At 51.6% G+C, this 23,921-nt stretch overlaps 1 protein-coding gene across 2 annotated transcripts in view; it reads left to right on the top strand.

Moving 5' to 3' along the window:
• The window catches only part of KLHL25 (kelch like family member 25), a 38,113-nt gene that overhangs the window by 9,147 nt on the left and 5,045 nt on the right, over positions 1-23,921 (top strand). Inside the window, exons 2-3 of one of the 2 annotated variants that reach the window (XM_024232943.3) lie at positions 7,315-7,444; positions 18,454-20,258. In XM_024232943.3, the coding sequence (XP_024088711.1) occupies positions 18,465-20,234 (1,770 nt within the window). In that variant the 5' untranslated portion in view covers positions 7,315-7,444; positions 18,454-18,464 and the 3' untranslated portion in view covers positions 20,235-20,258. The remainder of the gene's footprint in view (positions 1-7,314; positions 7,445-18,453; positions 20,259-23,921) is intronic. The other variant, XM_003778506.5, reaches the window with a different exon arrangement.

The raw sequence follows: 23,921 nt of genomic DNA, 5'->3' as shown, positions 1-23,921 counted from the left end.
GCCCCGGGAGGCTGCTGCGGGTTGAGGCAGGGGCCACTGCACATGGTCCTTTTCTGGGTGTTGTACAAAGCAAGACACGTTTGCGTGTGGACACACACCTATCCTGGTTGCTGGGTGGCTTTGTCTGAACCACTTCCTGTGCCTGGAGTTTCCTCTAGGTGGAAAAAAAAAAAGGACTTTGCTGAGTTTTGCTCAGATAATTGTACCTGGCTGCCAGGGCAGCTCCAAAGCTGTAAGCATTGTAGTTCTGACTGCCCAGAAGGCTGAAACTTTGTTAAATAAAATTGAGAACCTACTCTATACTATCCACTCTGCTAAGGACCAGGATATAAAAATACATCAGTCGGCCGGGCACGGTGGCTCACGCCTGTAATCCCAGCACTTTGGGAGGCTGAGGCAGGCAGATCAGGAGGTCAGGAGATCGAGACCATCGAGGTTTAGTAGAAACCTCGTTTCTACTAAAAATACAAAACATTAGCCAGGCGTCGTGGTGGGCGCCTGTAGTTCCAGCTACTCAGGAGGCTGAGGCAGGAGAATGGTGTGAACCTGGGAGGCGGAGCTGGCAGTGAGCCGAGATCATACCACTGCACTCCAACCTGGGTGACAGAGCGAGACACTGTCTCAGAAAAAAAAAAAAAAAAAAAAAAGAAATACATCAGTCTGTGCTCTCTAGCATCACATGTCCAGGAATTGAAAATGCAGAAAGCGTGAGTTGTCTCTGCACCTTTTGGATGATTACCTGGTGTGTTTTTAATATCTATACATTATGACTAGAGGCCAGGTGGGGCTTATATTGGTTTCTATTTCAGCATAACACATCATCACAGGCTTAGTGGCTTAATCAGTACCTATCGATTAGTGCACAGTTCTGTAGGCTGGAAGTCTGGGCTGGCCTGACTGGGTTCTCTACTTAGGGTCTCAGAAGTCCAAAATCAAGGTGCAGCTGGACTGGGCTCTTGAGGCTCTGGTGAAGAATCTGCTTCCAGGCTCAGGTTTTTGGCAGAATCGAGTTCCTTACGGTCGTAGGACTGAGGTCAGTCCCCATTTCCTTGCTGGCTGCAGCCGGGTTCCAGTCTCAATGCCCTCCATCTTCAAACCTGCAGTGATGTGTCAGATCCTTTCTTGCTTTGAATCTCTGACTCTTTTACTTTTGGGACCAGCTGGAGAAAACTCTGCTTTTTTTATTTTTTATTTTATTTTTTTTTTTGAGACGGAGTTTCACTGTTGTTGCCTGGGCTGAGTGCAATGGCACAACCTCAGCTCACTGCAACCTCTGCCTCCCAGGTTCAAGCAATTCTTCCGCCTCAGCCTCCTGAGTAGCTGGGATTACAGATGTGTGCCACCAAGCCTGGCTAATTTTTTATATTTTTAGTAGATACGGGGGTTTCATCATGTTGGCCAGGCTGGTCTCGAACTCCTGACCTCCAGTGATCCGCCTGCCTTGGCCTCCCAAAGTGCAGGGATTACAGGCATGAGCCACCGTGCCCAGCCAACTCTGCTTTTAAGGGGCTTATTGACTAGATCAGGCTCACCCGGATAATCTCCCTTCTTTAAGGTCGACCAATTGATCAGTAACACCATTAATTACCTATGTAGCACACATTAATTACCTATGTAGCACACATTAATTACCTGTGTAGCACACATTAATTACCTGTGTAGCACACATTAATTACCTATGTAGCACACATTAATTACCTATGTAGCACACATTAATTAGATTTGAAAATCTCCGTCATGATCACAGGAATCAGGTCCACATCCATGGACCTGCATCAATAACAATATTATTAATAACAGCAGCTGTCATGAATCAAGCAAAATTTGTGTCCCACCATGCTACACTCTTTACGTGTATTCTCTCTCAATTCTGAGGATGGTACCTCGAGGTCGGGACAGTTATTTTCACCCGTTTTTCAGATGAGAAAACTGAGTCTCAGAGAATTTCAGTATCTTGGACCAGTTTTACAGGTAGCAATGGCAGTGCTGGGATTTGAAACCAGGGACTCTTAGCATCTAACCTTCCTGGTAGGCTGCCCAAGGTCGGTATCTGCGATTCGCTTTGTATGATTTATGGAACACCATCCAGAAAAGAGTTAAGGTTTGCTCTTTCCCATCTAGCATTTAAAATTTTTTTTTGAGTTGGAGTCTTGCTCTGTCACCCAGGCTGGAGTGCAGTGGTGCGATCTCGGCTCACTGCAACCTGCGCCTCCCGGGTTCAAGCGATTCTCCTGTCTCAGCCTCCTGAATAGCTTGGATTACAGATGCCTGCCACCACGCCTGGCTAATATTTCTATTTTTAGTAGAGAGGGGCTTTCACCATGTTGACCAGGCTAGTCTTGAATTCCTGACCTCAGGTGATCCACCCACCTCAGCCTCCCAAAGTACTGTGATTATAGGCATGAACCATCACTCCTGGCCTAAGATGTTTAAATATGGCTGGGCACAGTGGCTCACGCCTGTAATCCCAGCACTTTGGGAGGCCAAGGCAGTTGGATCACCTGAGGTCAGGAGTTCGAGACCAGCCTGGCCAACATGGCAAAACCTCATCTCTACCAAAAAAAAAACATACAAAAATTAGCCGGCCGTGGTAATCCCAGCTACTTGGGAGGCTGAAGCAGCAGAATAGCTTGAACCCAGGAGGTGGAGGATTGCAGTGAGCCGAGGTCGCATCGCTGCACTCCAGCTTGGGCGATAGAGCGAGACTATGTCTCAAAATAAATAATAAATAAAATGTTTAAATATGGTGTATGTTGATTATATTGCAAATAATACGGCAGGTACCAGGCAGGCACCAGGGAACTCTCAGGTGGGTCTAACAGATCTCTGGATCATTTTGATTCTTTCTCCCATGGGTATTGTGGCTAATCCCCGTTTCATTCAGCAGTATTTATTGAGCAACTAATCGATTCTAGGTAGCAAAGATGACACAGAACACTGTCCTTGAGCTGCCAGTACAGAGAAGGGCACAATACGCAGTGACCTGAGGGGTGAACAGTGCTGTCCAGCAGTAGAAGAAAGACTGCCGTGCTGCAGCAAAGACACAGAGGGCAGAAGAACGTTCATTCTAGGAGACAAGACAAAATTATGTTATTTACTGCATGCCATATGCCCTGTGCGTTGCACGGGGCACCGCATTGTAGGTGCTCAGATTTCAGTGTATTTACTGCATTCATTTTCTGAGCATGTACTATGGACAAGGCCATCCACATGCCCGACAAATGTAAAATCCAGAGTGGGGTGCAGCTATGAAAGGAGAGATTATGGAGGGGAGGGTGTGGGGCTGAGCAGGGAGAATGAGGGGAAGGGATGGGGAGAGCTAAAGCCGAGAGAGGGAGGAAGAGGGGCTGGGGGTGGGACAAAGCTGGAAAGGGAACCGATTGAACAGGGCTTGGATGTGAAAGCCTCGTTGAAGTCTTTTGAGCAGGAGCGCTCACAATTTTGCACTGGGTTGGTAGGTGTGGGAAGAGAGGGTTCAGGGGCCTGGCCATAACCTGGCCTGCAGTGGTGACACAAGACTGGGAAGGAAAACCCCAGTGCAAGGTCCCGGGAAGGAGGATGCAGTGGAACTTGGTGGCTAAACAATATGCTAAAAATGTGTATATGAATGACTGGCTATTTATGGGCACCCATGTTTTTGCTATAAATATACGTACATATGTAATTTCAAGAGACCGAGAATTATCAACTGCAAAGCCCAAGTGTGGCAGTCTACTCACGGCCCCTGTACTTTGCTACTGGAGGGCCTGCCCTCTGCAAACCCGAGGTCTGTTTTTTTTGGAGAAGGATGAGGTGGTCCTGTGGGTGAGAGAAGGCTTTTGATAATGAAGGGAGGAGCAGGCAGGGCCAGGTCATTAGAGGGAGGCAGCCAACAGTGGGTGAGAGGGTACTGGGTCCAGCTGTCTCCGGTGACAGCAGGCTCTAGTGCCTGCATCATAGTACAAACGGGATGGAGACCCCCTGCATAGGCCCCCATGCTTCCTACAGAATTTTCTTTTTCTTAGTTCTTAAACAAAAACAGTGGTTAGTGTGGAGGATAAGAAAAATCTTCTGGCCAGGCACGGTGGCTCACACCTGTAATCCCAACACTTTGGGAGGCCGAGGCGGGTGGATTACTGGAGATTAGGAGATCAAGACCAGCCTGGCCAAGATGGTGAAACCCCGTCTCTACTAAAAATACAAAAAATTAGCCGGCATGGTGATATGTACCTATAATCCCAGCTACTTGGGAGGCTGAGGCAGGAGAATTGCTTGAACCCAGGAGGTGGAGGTTGCAGTGAGCCAACATCACGCTATTGCACTCCAGCCTGGGCAAAAAGAACAAAACTCTGTCTCAAAAAAAAAAAAAAAGAAAGAAAAAAGAAAAATCCGCTACCGCAATGTTCTCAAAGTGTGGTCTGGGTGTCCCTGAGATTCTCTTGGTGGAGAGTCCACAAGGTCAAAACTATTTTCGTGGTAATACTAAAACATTATTTGCCTTTTTCACTCATTCTCTCCAGAGTGCATAACTCAGTGAACCGATGTTTTCCAAATGGCCGATGCCTGATGATACAAAATCACGCATGGGTAAACAATCCATTCAAAGTGCAGGACAGGCTGTCAGATGGGAATGCCACTGAGTACAAAAGTTCATTGATACGGGCTCAGATTTCACATTGCAGCTAACCTTTAAGGCACTATACTTGTCAGGTCTCAATGTAGTATCAAAGAAGAGTATCCACAATTATCTGAAAATGAAATCTCCCTTTTCCAACTATCTGTGTAAGGTTGGATTTTCTTTATACTGGATAGTCAAAACAATGCATTTCAACAGATTGCGTGCAAAAGCAGATATGAGAATCCAGCCACTATCTTCAATTAAAAAACTGTTTTAATTGATTTTTTTGGTCAAAAAATAATTTTTAAAAATGACATGTAACAGTTGCACATATTTTGGGGACACCTGTGATATTTTCATACACAGCATATAGTGTGTAATGATCCAGTCAGGTAACTGGGATACCCATCACCTGAAACATTTATCTTTTCTTGGGAAATTGATTTATGAAAAACACCTGTTACTGCTGGGCACAGTGGCTCATGCCTGTAATCCCAGCACTTCGGGAGACCGAGGCAGGCGGATCATTTGAGGTCAGGAATTTGAAACCAGCTTGGCCAACATGGTGAAACCCCATCTCTACTAAAAATACAGAAAACTTAGCTGGGTGTGGTGGCACATGCCTGTAGTCCCAGCTACCTGGGAGGCTGAGGCAGGAGAATTGCTTGAACCTGGGAGGTGGAGGTTGCAGTGAGCTGAGATCGTGCCATTGTACTCCAGCCTGGGCAGCAGAAAAACATTTCTTATTTATGTTAACATGTGATGGATTTATTATTTTAAATTAACGTAATTTTTTGCTCAGTTTTAATTTCAACTCTGGTAAATACCAATAGGCAAAACCACATAAACAGAAGCCCTTTAGGGTCCTCAGTCATTTTTCAGTTGTAAAAAGATCCTGAGACCAAACAGTTTGAGAACAGCTGTACTACCTAAAGTCCCTGAAAACCGGGAGCTAGGTGTTGGACCCTGTGCCTGGCTCTGAACATCATCTTCCCTCTTCGGTCCCTCACCAGTCCTTTGGGGTTGGTCTAATTATTTTCATGTCTGTTTCACAAGTGAGGAAACTGAGGCACTGAGAATGAATACCGGGCACAGGTCTCACAGGGCAGAGGTGGGAGTGCCAGCACGTGGGGATGTCCCAGGTAGAGAGGAAGGCAGATGTCGGGGGGTGGGACAGGGGGAGCCTGCTCTGTATGCTCTAGTCCTCCACCTAGTACGCAGTGCTCAGCCTGGCAGGGAGGTGTATCTCCATGTGCTGTCTCCTTTCCTGAGGCCCGGGAAGACAGGCATAGGTTTGCTGTGGCAGCGGGAGGCTTGGGAAATCAAGAGTTTGTAATAGCATGCCCCTGTTCAGGCACACGCAGTGTTGGTGTGCTTCGTCTTCATAAATATCCCACATTTTGCTGTTTTGGAGTGAAAGCTTTGAATACTGGCTTCAGCCAAACTAAGGATGTGTGCGCATTGCCTATCTTCTCAGAGCCTCAGTTTGCTCACCTGTACAGCCAGGACAGTGAGACCTTGTGAAGATGTCGAAAGGATTGAATGAGAGAATGTAGATAGGGCTCCTGCACAAAGGCTCACATACAGCAAGGTGCTTGAAGATACTACTACTTTCGACAGAGTTCAGTAGGTCAAAAGGGTGTGCAGTGAAAACAGTCTCCCCTGCTCTCGTCTCCACCATAGCTAGCAGTAACCGATTTCTTACACAGCCTGCCAGAGATAGTTTGTGCACATGCCAGTAGGCGTGTCTATATTATATACGTGTGTGTGTATGAATAGTCTGGTTTTTAACACATATCAAAGGTAACATCTGAGCCGGGCATGGTGGCTCACACCTGTAATCCCAGCACTTTGGGAGACCAAGGCGGGCAGATCACCTGAGGTTGGGAGTTCGAGACTAGCCTGACCAACATGGAGAAACTCTGTCTCTACTAAAAATACAAAATTAGCTGGGCATGGTGGCACATGCTTGTAATCCCAGCTACTTGGGAGGCTGAGGCAGGAGAATCGCTAGAACTGGGGATACGGAGGTTGCAGTGAGCCGAGATTGCAACATTGCACTCCAGCCTAGGCAACAAGAGTGAAACTCCATCTCATTAAAAAAAAAAAAGTAACATCTGATACACAGCTCTTTCATTTTAGTGCAGAAAGCCAGTCCTTTAGTTTTTGTTTTTGTTTTTAAGACGAAGTCTTGCTCTTGTCGCCCAGGCTGGAGTGCAATGGTGCGATTTTGGCTCACTGCAACCTCCGCCTCCTGGGTTCAAGCGGTTCTCCTGCCTCAGCCTCCTGAGTAGCTGGGATTACAGGTGCCCGCCACCACCATGTTGGCCAGGCTTGTCTGGAACTTCTGACCTCATGTGATCCACCCACCTCGGCCTCCCAAAGTAGTACTAGGATTACAAGCATGAGCCACTGCGCCCGGCCCCTTTGGTTTTTTTAGATAGCTGTGTGGTACTCCACTCTGTGCATGTACCCAGGTTTATCTCACCAGGCCTCTTATTCGTGAACGTTGTAGTTGTTCGCAGCCCTTCCTTTTGTAACCATGCTGTGGTGTGTAACCATTTTGTACCCATGTGCAGGCACGATGGAAGGGAAATTTTTAGGAGTGGAAATGCGGGGGCAGAGGGCACATGCATTTGTCATTTTGTAAGATGTTGCCCAATTGTTGTCTGAAGAGATTGTGCCAACTATGCTCCCCCTGCTCTCATCTCTCTCAGCGGGTAAAGAAAGAGTTGTGTCTTGGGCTTTGGGAATTGAGAGGCATTCTCATTCTGATTCAGCATCAGCGTTGACAGCCTGGAGAAGAACAGAGCTTCTGGAGAACAGGGAGAAAGAAATTCACTAACAGTAAGTGGCCAGTGCTTGGCTTTTGTTCTTTTTTTGTTCTGTTCTGCATGTTTGTGTTCCTCCAAGACTGTCACTCCTGGTGGTTCATTGAAAGTGATATCTAGGCCAGAGTGCTTTTAATGGCTCCATCTGTGGGACCAGACAGGAGGAGAGACAGCCTCCCTCCAGGTCCTCAGACTGCATCTGTTTGCAAAGGGCCAGGCCAGTCCTGCTGTAGAGGGAGAATCCTCCTCAGGAGGCCACGTTTGCTTTGGAGGGAGTCAGTCTCGCTGCCCCTCTTTGTTTCTCTCTCTGGCTTGCTCTGGATAAGTGGAAGGAAACGAGTTACTTCACCAGATGGGTGAACCTGAGTGCTGAGTTCTTTGTCCCCTCTGTGGTGAGAGCAGTGGAGTCCATTTTATTGGCATTACTCCCATCTGGAGAGAAGCTGGGCTTGCAGATGACTCCCAGCTCTAGGGTCCAGAGAAAGTCTGGGCAGTGCCCCCAAGCTGAGGGGGTTGGGATGCGGCAGGTAGAAGCCAGGCGGCACCTTCCATCTGCCTTGACAGATTTAGAGGGGCTGCCACCCGTCCCTGAGCTGAAAGAAGCCTCTTCATTGCAGGGTGGTTTAAGTGTGGCCTGCGGGTGGCCTACCTGGTAAATAGAACTTTTAGGATGGTATGACATAAAACATTTTTTCTCAAAAGGATTTATCTCAAGAGAATACAGTGAACCAACAGAAGCAAAGGCATTAGTTTTTCCTTGGATACAAATTCAGAAAATTGTGGGTGAATGGATTCGTAAACCATAGTGATGTGTTTCCACAGACATTACAATTTACAGTTGATAACCACAAACACACTAGACTAAGGTTCCTGAGGGCTCCAGAAGGCTGGGTCCCCAGTGCCTGCACTTGGCAGGCCCTTAATCAGTCTTTGTTCAGTAGTGAGGGAAGAATAGGAAAATGGCAACTCTGAAAAGTTGAGGTAAAACCAGTGTAAAATAGTATTCTGTAACTGCAATAATTTAAAAGTGTTTGTTTTGGGATAAAAGCTGAAAATAATAAGCCAAAGTGAAAATAGTAGTTGTGTTTGCAGTGTTTCTCAATCTTGTTGGCACCTCCCTATCCCTAAGCCATTTTAGATGTTCTTTCCTAATTGCACCCACCCTCCTCGTTGCATTTTAATACCACATGTATATCTATGCCTTATACATATGATGAAGAAGAGTTTTTCATTCCCCAAAAACCAAGCTGTGTGTCCCCATCCACTGCCTCCTCCCTGCTCACCCTGGTCAGGCAGTGTGGTTCTAGGGCATTAGTGTCTTTTCTGTCTTGCTCCTCACTGTTACGTCAGTAAAAGACAACGTAGTGGAGCTCCTGGGTGTGGCTTTTGGCCTCTCTCACTTGGTCTGTGGAGCTCCCACTCAGAAAGACAGGACGCTGGGCAGAAAGGCGGGTGCTGCCCATCCATGGCTGCATCTATCTGCACCTGCCCCGGGCTGGATGTGTGGCCTGGACAGTTCCTCCCATGGGAGGGTTTGGCTGGCTTCTCTTCTTAGCAAGATGGCTTCTCTTTAAAAAAAAAAAAAATTGTGGGTGAGGAGCTGGCCAAATCCATACGTTGCCTTTGAGTAGCTGGGCAAGTCCTGGATAGGTCCTTTCTCTAAGGTGAACTTTCTCAATCATTCCCTGTCTGATCACAGAGGCTGCTCCCTGCTAGGACCAGTGACCCATAGGAGAGAAGTGGGTATCATGGGGCCTGGGAGCTTAATCCTCTTCGGGATCCCTCTGTCCTGGTTGCACAGAAGCTGATGGAGAAGGACTGCTTAAGGGGTAGACAGAGAGGACACTGTCCTGGTGCTGGGACCTGCTGGTGGACACAGGGCTGAGGCCCCACAGACCTCTCTTCTTTCCCCTTTGGTGCTCAGCAAAGAGAGGGATGGCCTGGGTTTGAACACTGCCCCTTCCCCAGTCTTGGGTCAGTGAGCTCACATAGTGTAGTTGTGGGAACAGACTCAATAAGACAGAGCCCTGGGCTCTGCCCCCACTCCTTGTACCCCACTCCTTTGGGCAAATTGCCTAACACCTCCCTGCCCAGTTTCCTAAGCTGTGAGATGCAGATGATTATATCTAAGGCTGAGTAGGGATGAGGTGAGTTAACACATGAAGTGCTGAGACGGTGCCCAGCATATCGTACTAAGCAACTGTGATTAGTACTGTTGTTGCCATTATCATTAACCTGCAAGCTTCTATTTTCTTATCGGTAAATTTTTTACAGAAATAGTATGACATATGGCAGGATTGGACTTTCTGGCGCTCTGGTGGGTGAGTGAAGGCGTATAGCTGGATTTGGCCAGTGAGATGTGAATAGAAGTGCTGTGTGTCTTTCCAGGCCAAGCATTTAATTGTCAGTGCTATGCTTTCCAGAGCTCTCTCTCCGCCCTTTGGCATAGTGACTGGTGACATGGTGGCAGCTCTGTCATCTGGGTTCCTAGGAGTGGGATTGATGAGAACACTCACCACCGCCTGAACCATGATGCATGTGTTAATAGTATGAGCAAGAAATAAAATCTTTCTCCTGTACAGCTGCTAAGATTTGGGGGTTGTTCCTTGCTGTGGCAGAACCTCATCCGTCCTGATTAAGACAGAAAGTCATAACCATGTTGAGCTTGGTTGTGAGGATTAAATTTTGTATGTAAAATGCCTAGCACAGTATCAGGTACATGATAGTCGTGCATTTGATTTGGCTCCCTTCCTGGCCAGAATCCCCTACTGACTTTTAGCAGCACGTGTTGCTTCATCTTTCAGCAGAATTTCACAGGCCTTGACCCCTTACCTCCTGTTCTGTGCCTTCTTTGTGAAGAAGAGCTTCACCAAACTGGGTAGGGCCCAGCATGGTGCACCGCCCGACCCGTTCCTCTGGAGTGGAGAAGGCGTCCCTCTCAACTTGTAATCACAGCTCCCACTCTCTGGTGACCAGAGGCTGCAGTCACCCTGGGACTCGGCGGTCAATCCTGGAAGTTAAAGTGGCTGCCCTTCAAGTGTGCTTAATGTTTGGGTGCATGTGGAGAAGGCACTGAAACATCGGCCGGCCCTCTGGGTCTGTCGGGACCTCCCTTCACTTTCCAGGCTTTGGCTGCAGGCTGACGGGTACGGCCATGTGTAGAGTAGTCCTCTGATTCATTGTCCACAAGGGACACTGTGTCTGTGTCTGGGTGGGGAAGGAGACACAAGTTTGAGAGCATTGGTTGGTGGCACTGTTGATCTTGATCTCAGGAAAGCAGGTGAAGCCAGGTGGTCTCACTGCGTGCACTGTCAGAGGCTGCGGAAGGGCTGTGGTTCTGTGCTATTGGGGTGGGCATTGGCTGGGAGCTATTTGATACAGGGACCTCATGGGATTGCCTGAAGGGGAAGCCCGTTTATTACCAAGCATTGTCTGAAGCAGACATCCTCAGCCTTTCCCTGATCCTTGCTCCATTCTAGAACTGCCCCATGGGCAGCCCATTCCTGTGCAGGAGGCGTGGGGGCCAAAGTGAGGCAAGGAAGCTGGGGTGAGGCTGAGGGCTGGGAGGTCTAAGTACTGCCCAGCAAACTGTCCACCTGAGACCAGAAGGTGCCATTTCACAATTCTTGTGACTTCACTGCGGGTTTCAGATCTTTTTTTTTTTTTTTTTTTTTTTTTTTGAGATGGAGTCTTGCTCTGTCGCCCAGGCTGGAGTGCAATGGTGGCATCTCGGCTCACTGCAACCTCCGCCTCCTGAGTTCAGGCCATTCTCCTGCCTCAGCCTCCCGAGTAGCTGGGACTGTAGGCACCCGCCACCACACCCGGCTAATATTTTGTATTTTTAGTAGAGGCAGGGTTTCACTGTGTTAGCCAGGATGGTCTTGATCTCCTGACCTCATGATCCGCCCGTCTTAGCCTCCCAAAGTGCTGGAATTACAGGCGTGAGCCACCGTGCCCGGCCTCAGATCTTCTCACAATAAAAAGATGAAACAAAACCAAACTAAATAAATATGCACATTGAAAAATATAATTCAGATCAGTTACAGTTTAAATAACAAGATCTATACAATATTGAATAAATATGCATAAAGGTTTTTTTTGCTATTGATTGATTGACTGAGATGGAGTCTCTCTGTCGCCCAGGCTGGAGTGCAGTGGCACGATCTTGGCTCACTGCAACCTCCGCCTCCTGGGTTCAAGCAATTCTTCTGCCTCAGCCTCTCAAGTAGCTGGGACTACAGGCACGTGCCACCATGCCCAGCTAATTTTTATACTTTTAGTAGAGATGGGGTTTCACCATGTTGGCCAGGCTGGTCTAGAACTCCTGACCTCAGGTGATAGGCCTGCCTCATCCTCCCAAAGCGCTGGGATTACAGGCATGAGCCACCGTGCCCTGCACTTTTTTTTTTTCCCTGAGATGGAGTCTTGCTTTGTCGCCTAGGCTAGAGTGGCACAATCTCAGCTCACTGCAACCTTCACCTCCCAGGTTTGAGCAATTCTCCTGCCTCAGCCTCCCAAGTAGCTGGGACTATAGGTGCGTGCCACCATCCTCAGCTAATTTTTATACTTTTAGTAGAGATGGGGTTTCACCATATTGGCCAGGCTGGTCTCTTAACTCCTGACCTCAGGTGATCTGCCCATTTTAGCCTCCCAAAGTGCTGGGATTACAGGCATGAGCCACTGTGCCCTGCTGGCATTTTTTTTTTTTTTGGAGATAGAGCCTCGCTCTGTCACCCAGCTGGAGTGCAGTGGCGTGATCTCGGCCCACTGCAACCTCCACCTGCCAGGTTCAAGCAATTCTCATGCTATAGCCTCCCGAGTAGCTGGGACTACAGGCACGCGCCAACATGCCGGGCTAATTTTCTGTATTTTTAGTCGAGACGGGGTTTCACCATGTTGGCCAGGCTGGTCTCGAGCTCCACATCTTGTGATCCGCCCACCTTGGCCTCCCAAAGTGCTGGGATTGCAGGCGTGAGCCACCACGCCTGGCCGCTTTTTTTTTTTTTTTTTTAAACGGGCCATTGAAAGGCAGCAACCTGGCTGGGCGCCCTCATGCATGGTTGCTACCCCCACAGCCTCTGAAACCTAGGCAGGGGACCTCAGGCCGGGCGGCTGGTGCATCCTAGCTAGCTTGCGCTGCCAGCCCTCAGGAGGGGACAGGAGAACAAGGAGTTCATCTTTCCATCTCCTTTCCTGCCACTGCTTACTGAACACCTCCGCCTTCCTGAGGAATTAGGAGCTCAGAGTCTGCAGTCAGGCCCAAGTTCCAAGAATGTAGCCTTGAGTCTGTTTCCTTGTCAATAAAATGTGAATGATGGAAGTCCTGGCAAAGGGACATGTTGAGGTCCTTGCAGCTCTGTGTTTTCATGAAGTCATTGTTGGTGGAATCCTGACTCCAATGCACCCAGTGCATACTTGGTGCCAGGAAGGGCCATGTCTTGGGTTTCTGTCAGCGTCGGCTCCTGCAGGGTGGCCATGAACCACTGTGCAGGTTGTTCACTGCATAAGGGCACCCAGCCTCATGCAACCTGAATTTCAGCTGCATTTTCCTCTCTAAGTCTTGTGCTTGGGCCCAGAGCCACATCTGTCAAAAAGCCCAAAAGCCAGGTTTGACTTTTCCGAGTTTCCAAAGGTGCTTTCCTGCTAACCCAGAGACTGGTACACTGCAGGTACACTGGCAAACCGAAAATAATCACCCTGGCCAGGCGCGGTGGCTCATGCCTGTAATCCCAGCACTTTGGGAGGCTAAGACAGGCGGATCACCTGAGGTCAGGAGTTCGAGACCAGCCTGGCCAACATGGTGAAACCTCGTCTCTAGTAAAAATACAAAAATTAGCCAGGTGTGGTGGCGGGCGCCTGTAATCCCAGCTACTCGGGAGGCTGAGGCAGGAGAATTGCTTGAACCTGGGAGTTGGAGGTTGCAGTGAGCTGAGATTGCACCATTGCACTCCAGCCTGGGAGACAGAGCAAGACGCCGTCTCAAAAAAGAAAAGAAAAAAGAATCGCACTGTGGGAGTGGGGAGGGGTTTTCAGTTTGTACCAGGGGCCATATGGATTGGCCGTGGCCCTAAGCTCCGGAGATAATTTGAGCTGTTCATGCCTGGGGACTATGCGGGCTGAGCCCTGTGCCTCTCTCGTTTCCCCATCCTCTAGTGAAGAATGATGGAGCTGACACCCTCGTTTTGAGGCTTGCTAACTCTTGGTTAGTGGAGGCGGGTGTGAAGGGGTTAGTGCTGCAGCCATACTAAGTCAGGTCTTCCTGAGACTGACATGGAAAAAGCAGCTTTGATGGCATCTGGGTTCTATTTCTCTCAGGATAGGCCTTTCGCTTTCGGTCACTGGAATCTTCTGTGAGTGTGGCAAGTTTTCTTCAGAAAGTCTCACCCCTTGGCTAGTTTGTTTCTTCGTGCATTTATCTTTCCAAAGATGTCCTGGAGAAGGATGCTGGGCACATTGTTACCTGGTACATTTTAGCTGAGTCTGTAGGTAAGGATTGCCTGGAGAGCAGCGCTGTCCAAGGTGGATCCACCCCTCGTAGCAGGGTGAAGAAAGAGTTGCTGGTTTGTGGCATTGTAGTTACACTATGTGCCTTAAATCCATCAAAGCTCAGGACGACGCTTAGGTCATCAGAACAATTCTGTGATATGTGCAGAGTGAGAGTGTCTGATTGATTATGGCCCCAAAGACGCGAGCCGTGGGCACAGGGAGGCTTCCCGGGGCCTGCTTTTGGGCCCTCTCACATGCTCCCCACCCCCCGCCACTGGGAGCCTCTGGCTTAGGCTGCTTTTGCATCCCCAGGCCCTGCTATGAGGCTGGGTACGTCACTGGTACTGAACACATATATCTTGAGCAACTGAAAATAATCACACACAACCATTCTTCTGGGTGCTGGATGGAAGGGGTGGAGGGACATACAGCTAAGACTCCTTACTGAGACAAGCAGCCCCTGATCACCAATTCAGGTCACTGATGACCCTGTGAGTCCTTAAGTGACAGGCCTCAGCAAAAGGGGGAGGACCAGAGGACCACAGGGCTCCACTTGGCCCTCTGCGCAGGCTTCCATCTTGGGTAGGTGGCAACACGGCTGTCACCCCTTCCCACTTCCAGCCCTGGTACAGTCCGGTCAGCAGTCCTAGGGAAAGGGCCTGCTTCGTTCCTCAAAGTTCCAGTGAACGTCTTAGTATAGAGTCCCACTGGTCTGTCCTGGGTGTAGGCCCCATCACAGCGGTTGGGAGGATGACACTAGCTGATCAGCCAGGCCTGGCACGCATCCACTCCCCACCTGATCCCCAGGGCCCAGTGATGTGCAGCACCCGGGGCCCAGTGCCCATCCCGGGATCCCATCCGCTGAGCTGCCTGGAGGCAGGTGGTTCCCAGAGAACAGTCAGGGTGTGAGTGTGAGGAGGAGGCGGCATTGTGCTGGTGCGAGTAAAATGACACGTGTCTACCACATGTCAGGTGTCGCAGCTGCCTGGGCAGCATTCACCACTGCCTCGGCCTTCCTCTCCTCTGGGTCTTGAAAGTGGCTGGGCTGGTAGTCATGGTGGAGTTGATGTGAATGAGTTTCGTATGCTGTGTCTCAGGGCTTCATCATGGGCATAGGAAGAGATGGACGGGTCCATGCCATCAAGTCAAGTGACCTCTGTGCTGGTATCTGTCCTGGGTGTTGAGGTCACATCAGTGAGCCCCATACATGGTCCCTGCCTTTCTGGGCCTCCTGTGCAGTTGGGGAGACAGTACACAAATAACATGCCCAGAAGCTGTGTAGGCCTCAGCATCCTTGCCTGTAAAGTGGGGCTCCAGTGCCTCACTTGGGATCAGGCTGAGTCGGTGAGTGAGTGGCTGCCATCAGTGGAAGATTGGCTCAGGGGCAGGCGCTGCCCAGAAGGAGATGGGACAAACCGGGGAAACAACTAGGCAGGTGCTTCTGCCCTTGGCACAGAGGTGCCCCAGGCTGGCGGCTGTCTACGGGGGTGGGAACCTGCCTGGGTATGTACGTGAGTTGCCAGCATCTGCGTCAGCAGGCAGGCATTCTTGGCGCCGACTTTGGCAGGATATCTGTCAGCTCTGGGACCCTGGGTTGCCGCTCACTGTTGGCTTGGAGAGGTCACTGCTCTGCCTCCTTCTCTGGACCATTGTGGCTGCTCTGTTTCAATTTGCCCTGCTTTTTGGCTTTCTTGGTCTTTTGAGTCTTGCTTTGTCCTGCCCATAACCCCCTCCAAAGGGAGTCTCTGTCTGGGTACCCTCACAGGCAGCCCAATTAACACAGTGCCCTAGAGTGGAGTTAGTTCTAGGTGTGTTGGTTCCAGGGCCGTAGTTACTAAGTGAGGAGCTGGGATTCCAGCTGGGGCTGTCTGTAAGAAGAATCCCACAGGGGCTCGCCCGACACTTGGAGTGTCCAAGCCCAAGCATTCAAGCTGCCGTTCAGCCCAAGCTCAGAACCAGCCTCCCCGCTGGCAGGGCCAGGGTGGGGCAGGGGGCAGGTGCGGTGAGGTGCCTAGGGATTCTAGAGCAGGGAGGTCCTTGGAAGCACAGGTGTGTTGATAGTGGAACTGAAGCCAAACCTCAGCATCAGGGCCCTTGAACGTGACCTCAGTGGAGAGGGCTTGGGCTTAGGAGTCCCAGGGTTTGAACTAGAATTCTTCCTGGTCCTTGGCTCTCCATGTTTCCCCGAGCACGGTCTGCAGACCAGAGGCAACAAATGACTCTTAAAATGTCCTGACACTGTGGGGTGGGGCAGGAGGGGACAGAGCCACGTTTGGGAAATTGTCTGATCACCAAGGGGGTGGTCTGGAGTGAGGAAACTGGAGTGAGAGTTTAGCAATCACAGCAAGATTTGGGGAAATGTCACAGGGTCTGGAATTCAGATTGGGCAATTCCGATCAGTCACAGGCCAAGCTGTTTGCAAAGCTTCCCTCAGACCAGGTCAGCGCAGCCTCTCAGGCTCCATGCCACTGCATCTGAGGGCCCAGCTTCGAGGATGCGCTCAGGAAATAGTTGCCAACAAATGAGTTGTGGAGGCCTGAGTAGGATGGGGATCTCACTTTTCGAGAAAATAATAGTAGGGTACAGGATGGAGGTGGAGCCAGGATACAGCCTGGACCTGCGTCCAGTGCTCTCGCCCCAACCCCTAGAAGGGCTAACCTCATATAGCCTCGGAGCCCTGTGGCCTGTGGGCTACAGGTTTGGACAGCAGTGTCTTAGGCAGGTCCTTGGTGTACAGTCTACCTGGAGCTTGGGGGTCTAAGCAGCAAGGCCGTTCCAGCTCCTGTGCCCTCTCTGCCTAAGCCCAAAAGCAGGGACCTTGCTAGCTCTAATCTCGTCAGTTTGTGGCTTCTCTGCCTGTTTGCCAGAGGAGGAGTGAGCAAGAGAGAGCCATGTAGTCGGACACTCATTTACAATCTCACTGAAGCATGAAATCGTTTCCTACCTTTACCAGATTATTACCGAAGTAGAAAATTGACTTGGAGTGGGAGGCGGCAGGAGAGTTACATACTTTTGAAAATTAAGAATGAGAAACTTTGTTGTTTAGGGTTTTTTGTTTTTCTTGGCCCCATTACCAGCAGGAAGACAGCAGCACAGGTTTTTAGGGGGTCAAGATACTGGAATGCAGTTTGCTTTTTGGCCATGTTTTCTTTTCTTTTCTTTTCTTTTTTCAGGCTTAATTCACTTTATTTTTCTTGTGTAACAAGCCTGTTGTAGCCATAGCTGGAGCCTGGGTCCTCTGCATGGAGACTCTGGTGAGGGTCTTGACAAGGTGGTCAGTGAATTCCTGATTGGGAAACTTGGTGAATACAGTCTCCTTCCACAGGTCAGGGGGGCAGGTAGCTGTGGTCTTCGAGATGGCCTCAAAGGTGTTGGCCGTGTTTTCTCTAGGTATATGAGTTTTGCTGCATATTGGCTGAGTCTTGAGTTCACAGTACTGAACTGGGGCCTTGGGTAATGCCATTCACTGGACATTAATGACAGTGCTTTGGAATTCCCCTAGATCGAGCAAGCACTGAACCTGTTTCTTGGCCATCACTCCATCACTCTGAGCGCCAGGTCCCCAGGCCTGGTGGAGAAGGGCAGACAAGGGAGGCAGGGGAGGTGTCGCATTGGCCCAGGATCCTGGAGTCAACTGGGGGACGTGGGAAGCTCTGGCTGCATGTTTCTCCGCTTTGGCTGAGGCAAATCTGGATCACTTCCGTTAGGGTTCAGCATGTCCTGCTGTCATCTTGGGCCTCTGCCTTGGTCTCGAGGGTGAGTCACTGGCAGCCCCACCTCCAGGCCATCACTTGCCGCAGCTAGGTGAAGAGCCCTGTGGAGACACCTGGATTCAGGGAACATGTCTCCACTGAGCACTGGGGCCTTGATGACAGCTCTTGTTCCAAGGCAAGGGGGATGTCTAGCCAGTACCGCTTGGAGCCCAGCCCAGGGCAGAGCCTGCTGGGAGCAGGGAAGTGGGTACGTGAGGCTCCGCTTGGGCGTCCACAGCAAACCCTGCAGGGATTAGTCACCTTGAGCAGAGATCAGGCTCCAGAGCCGGACAGCCCATGTGAGAATCCTGGCTGTGGCGGTTTGGGTAGTTTCTTTGCCTCTCTGAGCTGTGGCTTCCCTAGCTCTAAAATGGGACTTACAAGAGAAGCTTCTGCAGAGGACTGTCATGAGCGTGGAATGTGGTCAAAGGCACCAGTTACTTAGCACTGCCTGAGTCAGGAACCCTGTTTGCGTGTTCTCTTAACCATGGGAGGCAGCCTCAACTGGAGCTTGTGTAGGGGGTGGCTCATCTGCGGGCCAAAGATGTTTGTCCCAGAGCTGGCCCATACCCTGAGAACAAAACCAGTTTCTGCAGGGCAGGGTGAGACCCAGCCACTCTTGCCTGTGTTGTCCTTGGCGACGTGGTTGCGGGAGAGGGGCTTGGTTTAGCAGAGGTGAGCAGAGAGTGGGTGGGAGGGGGCAAGGGGGCCTGTGCTGAAGAGTGAGCCCTGAGAGGGCAGATGGACAGGAGGGGCTCCTCTGACCTGTGGGCTTGTTCCCCCACAGGCTGGCGCACCATGTCGGTCAGTGTCCATGAGACCCGCAAGTCGCGGAGCAGCACGGGGTCCATGAACGTCACCCTCTTCCACAAGGCCTCCCACCCGGACTGTGTGCTGGCCCACCTCAACACGCTTCGCAAGCACTGCATGTTCACCGACGTCACGCTCTGGGCTGGCGACCGTGCCTTCCCCTGTCACCGTGCCGTGCTGGCCGCCTCTAGCCGCTACTTTGAGGCCATGTTCAGCCATGGCCTGCGGGAGAGCCGGGACGACACTGTCAACTTCCAGGACAACCTGCACCCGGAGGTGCTGGAGCTGCTGCTGGACTTTGCCTACTCCTCACGCATCGCCATCAACGAGGAGAACGCTGAGTCACTGCTGGAGGCAGGCGACATGCTGCAGTTCCACGACGTGCGGGACGCCGCCGCCGAGTTCCTGGAGAAGAACCTTTTCCCCTCCAACTGCCTGGGCATGATGCTGCTTTCGGACGCCCACCAGTGCCGCCGGCTGTACGAGTTCTCCTGGCGCATGTGCCTGGTGCACTTTGAGACGGTGAGGCAGAGCGAGGACTTCAACAGCCTGTCCAAGGACACGCTGCTGGACCTCATCTCGAGTGATGAGCTGGAGACCGAGGATGAGCGGGTGGTCTTCGAGGCCATCCTCCAGTGGGTGAAGCACGACCTGGAGCCGCGGAAGGTCCACTTGCCCGAGCTCCTCCGCAGCGTGCGTCTGGCCTTGCTGCCGTCCGACTGCCTGCAGGAGGCCGTCTCCAGCGAGGCCCTGCTCATGGCAGACGAGCGCACCAAGCTTATCATAGATGAGGCCCTGCGCTGCAAGACCAGGATCCTGCAGAATGACGGCGTGGTCACCAGCCCCTGTGCCCGGCCACGCAAGGCGGGCCACACGCTACTCATCCTGGGGGGCCAGACCTTCATGTGTGACAAGATCTACCAGGTGGACCACAAAGCCAAGGAGATCATCCCCAAGGCCGACCTGCCCAGCCCCCGGAAGGAGTTCAGCGCCTCAGCGATCGGCTGCAAGGTCTATGTGACAGGGGGCAGGGGCTCCGAGAACGGGGTCTCCAAGGACGTCTGGGTGTACGACACCGTACATGAAGAATGGTCCAAGGCGGCGCCCATGCTGATTGCCCGCTTTGGCCATGGCTCAGCTGAGCTGGAGAACTGCCTCTATGTGGTGGGGGGACACACGTCCCTGGCAGGGGTCTTCCCAGCCTCACCTTCTGTCTCCCTGAAACAAGTGGAGAAATATGACCCTGGGGCCAACAAGTGGATGATGGTGGCCCCCTTGAGGGACGGCGTCAGCAATGCCGCGGTGGTGAGCGCCAAGCTGAAGCTCTTTGTTTTCGGAGGAACCAGCATCCACCGGGACATGGTGTCCAAGGTCCAGTGCTATGACCCCTCGGAGAACAGGTGGACGATCAAGGCCGAGTGCCCCCAGCCTTGGCGGTACACAGCTGCTGCCGTCCTGGGCAGCCAGATCTTCATCATGGGAGGTGACACGGAATTCACGGCCGCCTCAGCCTACCGCTTTGACTGTGAGACCAACCAGTGGACACGGATTGGGGACATGACTGCCAAGCGCATGTCCTGCCATGCCCTGGCTTCCGGCAACAAGCTCTATGTGGTCGGGGGCTACTTTGGGACCCAGAGGTGTAAGACTCTGGACTGCTATGACCCCACTTCAGATACATGGAACTGCATCACCACGGTGCCTTACTCACTTATCCCCACGGCCTTTGTCAGCACCTGGAAGCACCTGCCTGCGTGAGGAGCACCTGCCGAGCCCAGCCAGGTGAGTCCCTGGCAGCCCACGGCCACTCTGAGTCTGGAAAGGTCATGGGGGAATGCAGTCCCACCTCTTCCCACTCTGGGTGAAGGTCACCGTGTCTTCCAGGGAAGTCTGGGTGGGCAGCAGGTGGCTGGTGTGCTCTGGAGTCAACTCCTGGCTGTGCCTTCTATTTGCAGTTAACCTGGAGCAAATTATTGAACCAGTCTGCAAAATGGGGACAGTAACCGTAGTTAGACCAACATGGTGGTTCCCAAACATGGCTACACTTCAGAATCAACCAGGGACCTTTTGACAGTGCTGTGTGGAGCACAGGTCAACCTGCAGAGTCTGAGGGTGCAGTCTCCACACAGCCTGCTTTTACTTTTGACACCAGGTGCAACAAAGGGGGCCTCCCAAACCACCCTCGGTCAATTTTGCCAGAAAGACTTATAGAAGTCACCGAAGGCTGTTACGCTCACAGTTACAGTTTATTACAGGGGAAAGTTACAGATTAAGATAAGCCAAGGGAAGAGACATGTACTAAGGCAGATTCCAGAAGAATGGCCCCCTCCCCATGGAATCAGGACAGTGTTACTCTCCTGGCACTGATGAGTGATGATAGGTATGAAGATTGCCAACCAGGCCCGGGCATGGTGGCTCATGCCTATAATCCCAGCACTTTAGGAGGGTTGAGGTGGGCAGATGGCTTGAGCCCAGTTCAAGACCAGCCTGGGCAACGTGAAAATCAGTCCTGACCGGGTGCAGTGGCTCATGCCTGTAACCCCAGCACTTTGGGAGGCCGAGGCGGGCAGATCACGAGGTCAGGAGATCGAGACCATCCTGGCTAACAGGTGAAACACCATCCCTACTAAAAATACAAAAAATGAGCCAAGCATGGTGGTGCACACCTGTAATCCCAGCTACTTGGGAGGCTGAGGTAGGAGGATCAGTTGAACCTGGGAGGCGGAGGCTGCAGTGAGCCAAGATCATGCCACTGCACTCCAGCCTGGGCGACAGAGTGAGACTCCGTCTCAAAAAAAAAAAAAAAAAGATTGCCAACCAGGCATGACATCCATGTCTAAATGGTGGAGTACCCCAAAAAACTGTTAACTGTAAACACCAAAGCCTGCATGGTGGGAACAGACAGCCTTGGTTTGAGTCCTGTTTCTCCTGGAGGCAGCTGTGTGCTCACCAGCGTGCAAGGGTTGGGGAGAAGTCTTTCCTCAAAGCCGGCAGGTGTCTAGCTTAAGTGAGGTCATCCTTGAGGGCCTTGGAGCAGGGCTTCCTGCAGAGCGAGTGTCCGTGGGTTGCTGCCACACTGTCATTGTGTGGAATCGCTATGAAAACAGGTGACACGGAAGGCACTCTGTGGCAGGTGATGGTGGGACAGAGACACTGGGAGCAGTTTGAGCCAGGCCCTGCAGACCCTGCAGTGAAGGGAAGGAACGGGCGGGAGGAGCGTCTCATCTGGTGCTGGTTTAATCTCCTGAGAAGCTGAGCTGGGGGCAGGGTCTTCCCGCAGCAAATAGGGGCAGGATCGGCGTGAGGTCCTGCCACGAGAGAGGGTATCCCGGCCAGCCTGGCAGGGTACTGGGGTAGATGCCAGAGAAGGGCTTTGTGCCCAACACGCCCTCTGTGTTTAGGGCCTGGGAAAGGCCAGGGTGCGTGCCACTAGCCCTTGGCCATTCTCCCGGCTCATGCTCTCCTGGGCCCCTCACCCCTGGGATAGGGGCAGGAGATCCCTGGGTGCACTCTGCCTCCAGCACAGGACGAGACTGTGGAAGATGAGCTGTCCTGCCGGAGGGAGCCGAGCCACTTCCCATGATCCTGCAGCGCTGGGTGGTGGCACTGATCCCTGTGTGTGGGCTCAGCTTCAGATCATAGGAACCCTGTCAGGAGCTGGCTCGAGCTGAAAAATTAATTTCCTCAGTGAGCCAGCAGCTGCTGATACAAATGCTGAAAGCTCTACCCAGTGAAGGCAGTCATTCTTAGCTGGGATTGCTTCTCAATGGAAGCTGATGACTCAGCCTCTAACTCAGACCCAGCCAAGCCTTCGAGTCCCTTAAAGGGACATGGTGGCAGGCAAGGAGGGCCCAAGCATAAGCATCAAATTGGTGAACACAGGGTGTTTGGGCTCACAGAGGCCAGCCTGAATAGGAACACCGCTTTTCTTTTTTTTCTTTTTTTTTTTGAGACAGTCTCGCTCTGTCACCCAGGCTGGAGTGCAGGATATGATCTCGGCTTACTGCAACCTCTGCCTCCCAGGTTCAAGCAATTCTCGTTCCTCAGGCTCTTGAGTAGCTGGGATTACAGGTGTATGCCACCGCATCTGGCTCGCTTTTTTCTTTTACAGCTTTTCTGTTTTCTTCTTTTTTTTTTTTTTTTTTTTTTTGAGACAGAGTCTCGCTCTTCTCCCCCAGGCTGGAGTGTAATGGCGCGATCTCAGCTCACTGCAACCTCTGCCTCCTGGGTTCAAGTGATTCTCCTGCCTCAGCCTCCTGAGTAGCTGGGATTACAGGTGCCTGCCACCACGCCCAGCTAACTTTTATATTTGTATAAAGATGGGGTTTCACCGTGTTGGCCAGGCTGGTCTCAAACTCCTGACCTCAGGTGATCCACCCGCCTTGGCCTTCCAAAGTGCTGGGATTACAGGTGTGAGCCACTGCACCTGGTCGTCTTCTTTTTTTTTAATCTGCTCTCTTTGGAGAAAAATCAGACCTGCCAAATTTCTTGATTCACTGAGAAGTGAGATTCCAAGAGGATACTGGCATTTCCTCATTAATTCCCTGTTGCTATCCTCTAGGTCATTTAGAAACCTGGGGAATGTCACCTGTGGGAAATGGAGGCCCCTCCCACCCCAGGCCAGCTGGACTGGGCAGGGTGAGGGGGCCCATGCTGCTGGCCTCAGGCAGCTAAGACCATCTCTGGTCTGAGCCTCCAGACCAGAGGCTGCCCCCTGCCTACCCTCCAGATCGGAGGCTCTGTCTCACCTGTCCCTGCCCTGTCAGCTGGACCTGGTGAACCATGTACTCTCCCAGGAATTGCTCTGATCCCTGGGACCCTGGAAGGGGAGCATGCATGGTGTCTTGGCTGTGACTTTTTGGCTGCTTCACCCTGGACTGGCTACTTGATTCCCCTGAGGCTCAGCTTCCCCATCTGGACAACGGGAGTGGAAATCGTATTACTCATAGCACTTGAATAGATAGAGATCAAATGATTGCCAGTTTCAGAAGCAGCTTTAAAAGGGTAGCGATGGAGGACAGGCAGATGCTGATGATGATGGTTTTGGGGTGCTGTGGGCTGCAAGGGCCTCTAGATGTCCCTGCTTAGCCTCTCCCTCTGAAAGGCCTGTCCACCCATGACTGCTGTTCCTCGGCAGGCACTTGCCCTGTACCCACTGGAGTTCTCCTCAGTCTGTAATGGGATTGCTGTCATCAGCTCCATTTAGGGATGAGGAAGCGGACACACAAGACTGAGCCAGTCCCAGATCTGATGGGGAAGCTACTTCCAGACCCTGTCATCCCAAAGCCATGTCCCCAAGGCGTTCTGGGCTATGTGCTTCCTCGGCTGCTGCGCTGAGTCCGGGTTGCTCTTAAGCTTCTGCCATTGCCCTGCGTTCCAGCTGCTTCCTTCTCATGGGCCTGGCAGCCATCCAGAGACCCTCCGCGCAGCCCCTCCTCCGCCTGA

This window comes from Pongo abelii, chromosome 16, assembly GCF_028885655.2.
Source record: "Pongo abelii isolate AG06213 chromosome 16, NHGRI_mPonAbe1-v2.0_pri, whole genome shotgun sequence".
In the NCBI taxonomy this organism is placed as follows: domain Eukaryota; kingdom Metazoa; phylum Chordata; class Mammalia; order Primates; family Hominidae; genus Pongo; species Pongo abelii.
The sequence above is the reverse complement of the archived record's forward strand: the minus strand, read 5'-3'. Positions and strand labels throughout refer to the sequence as shown.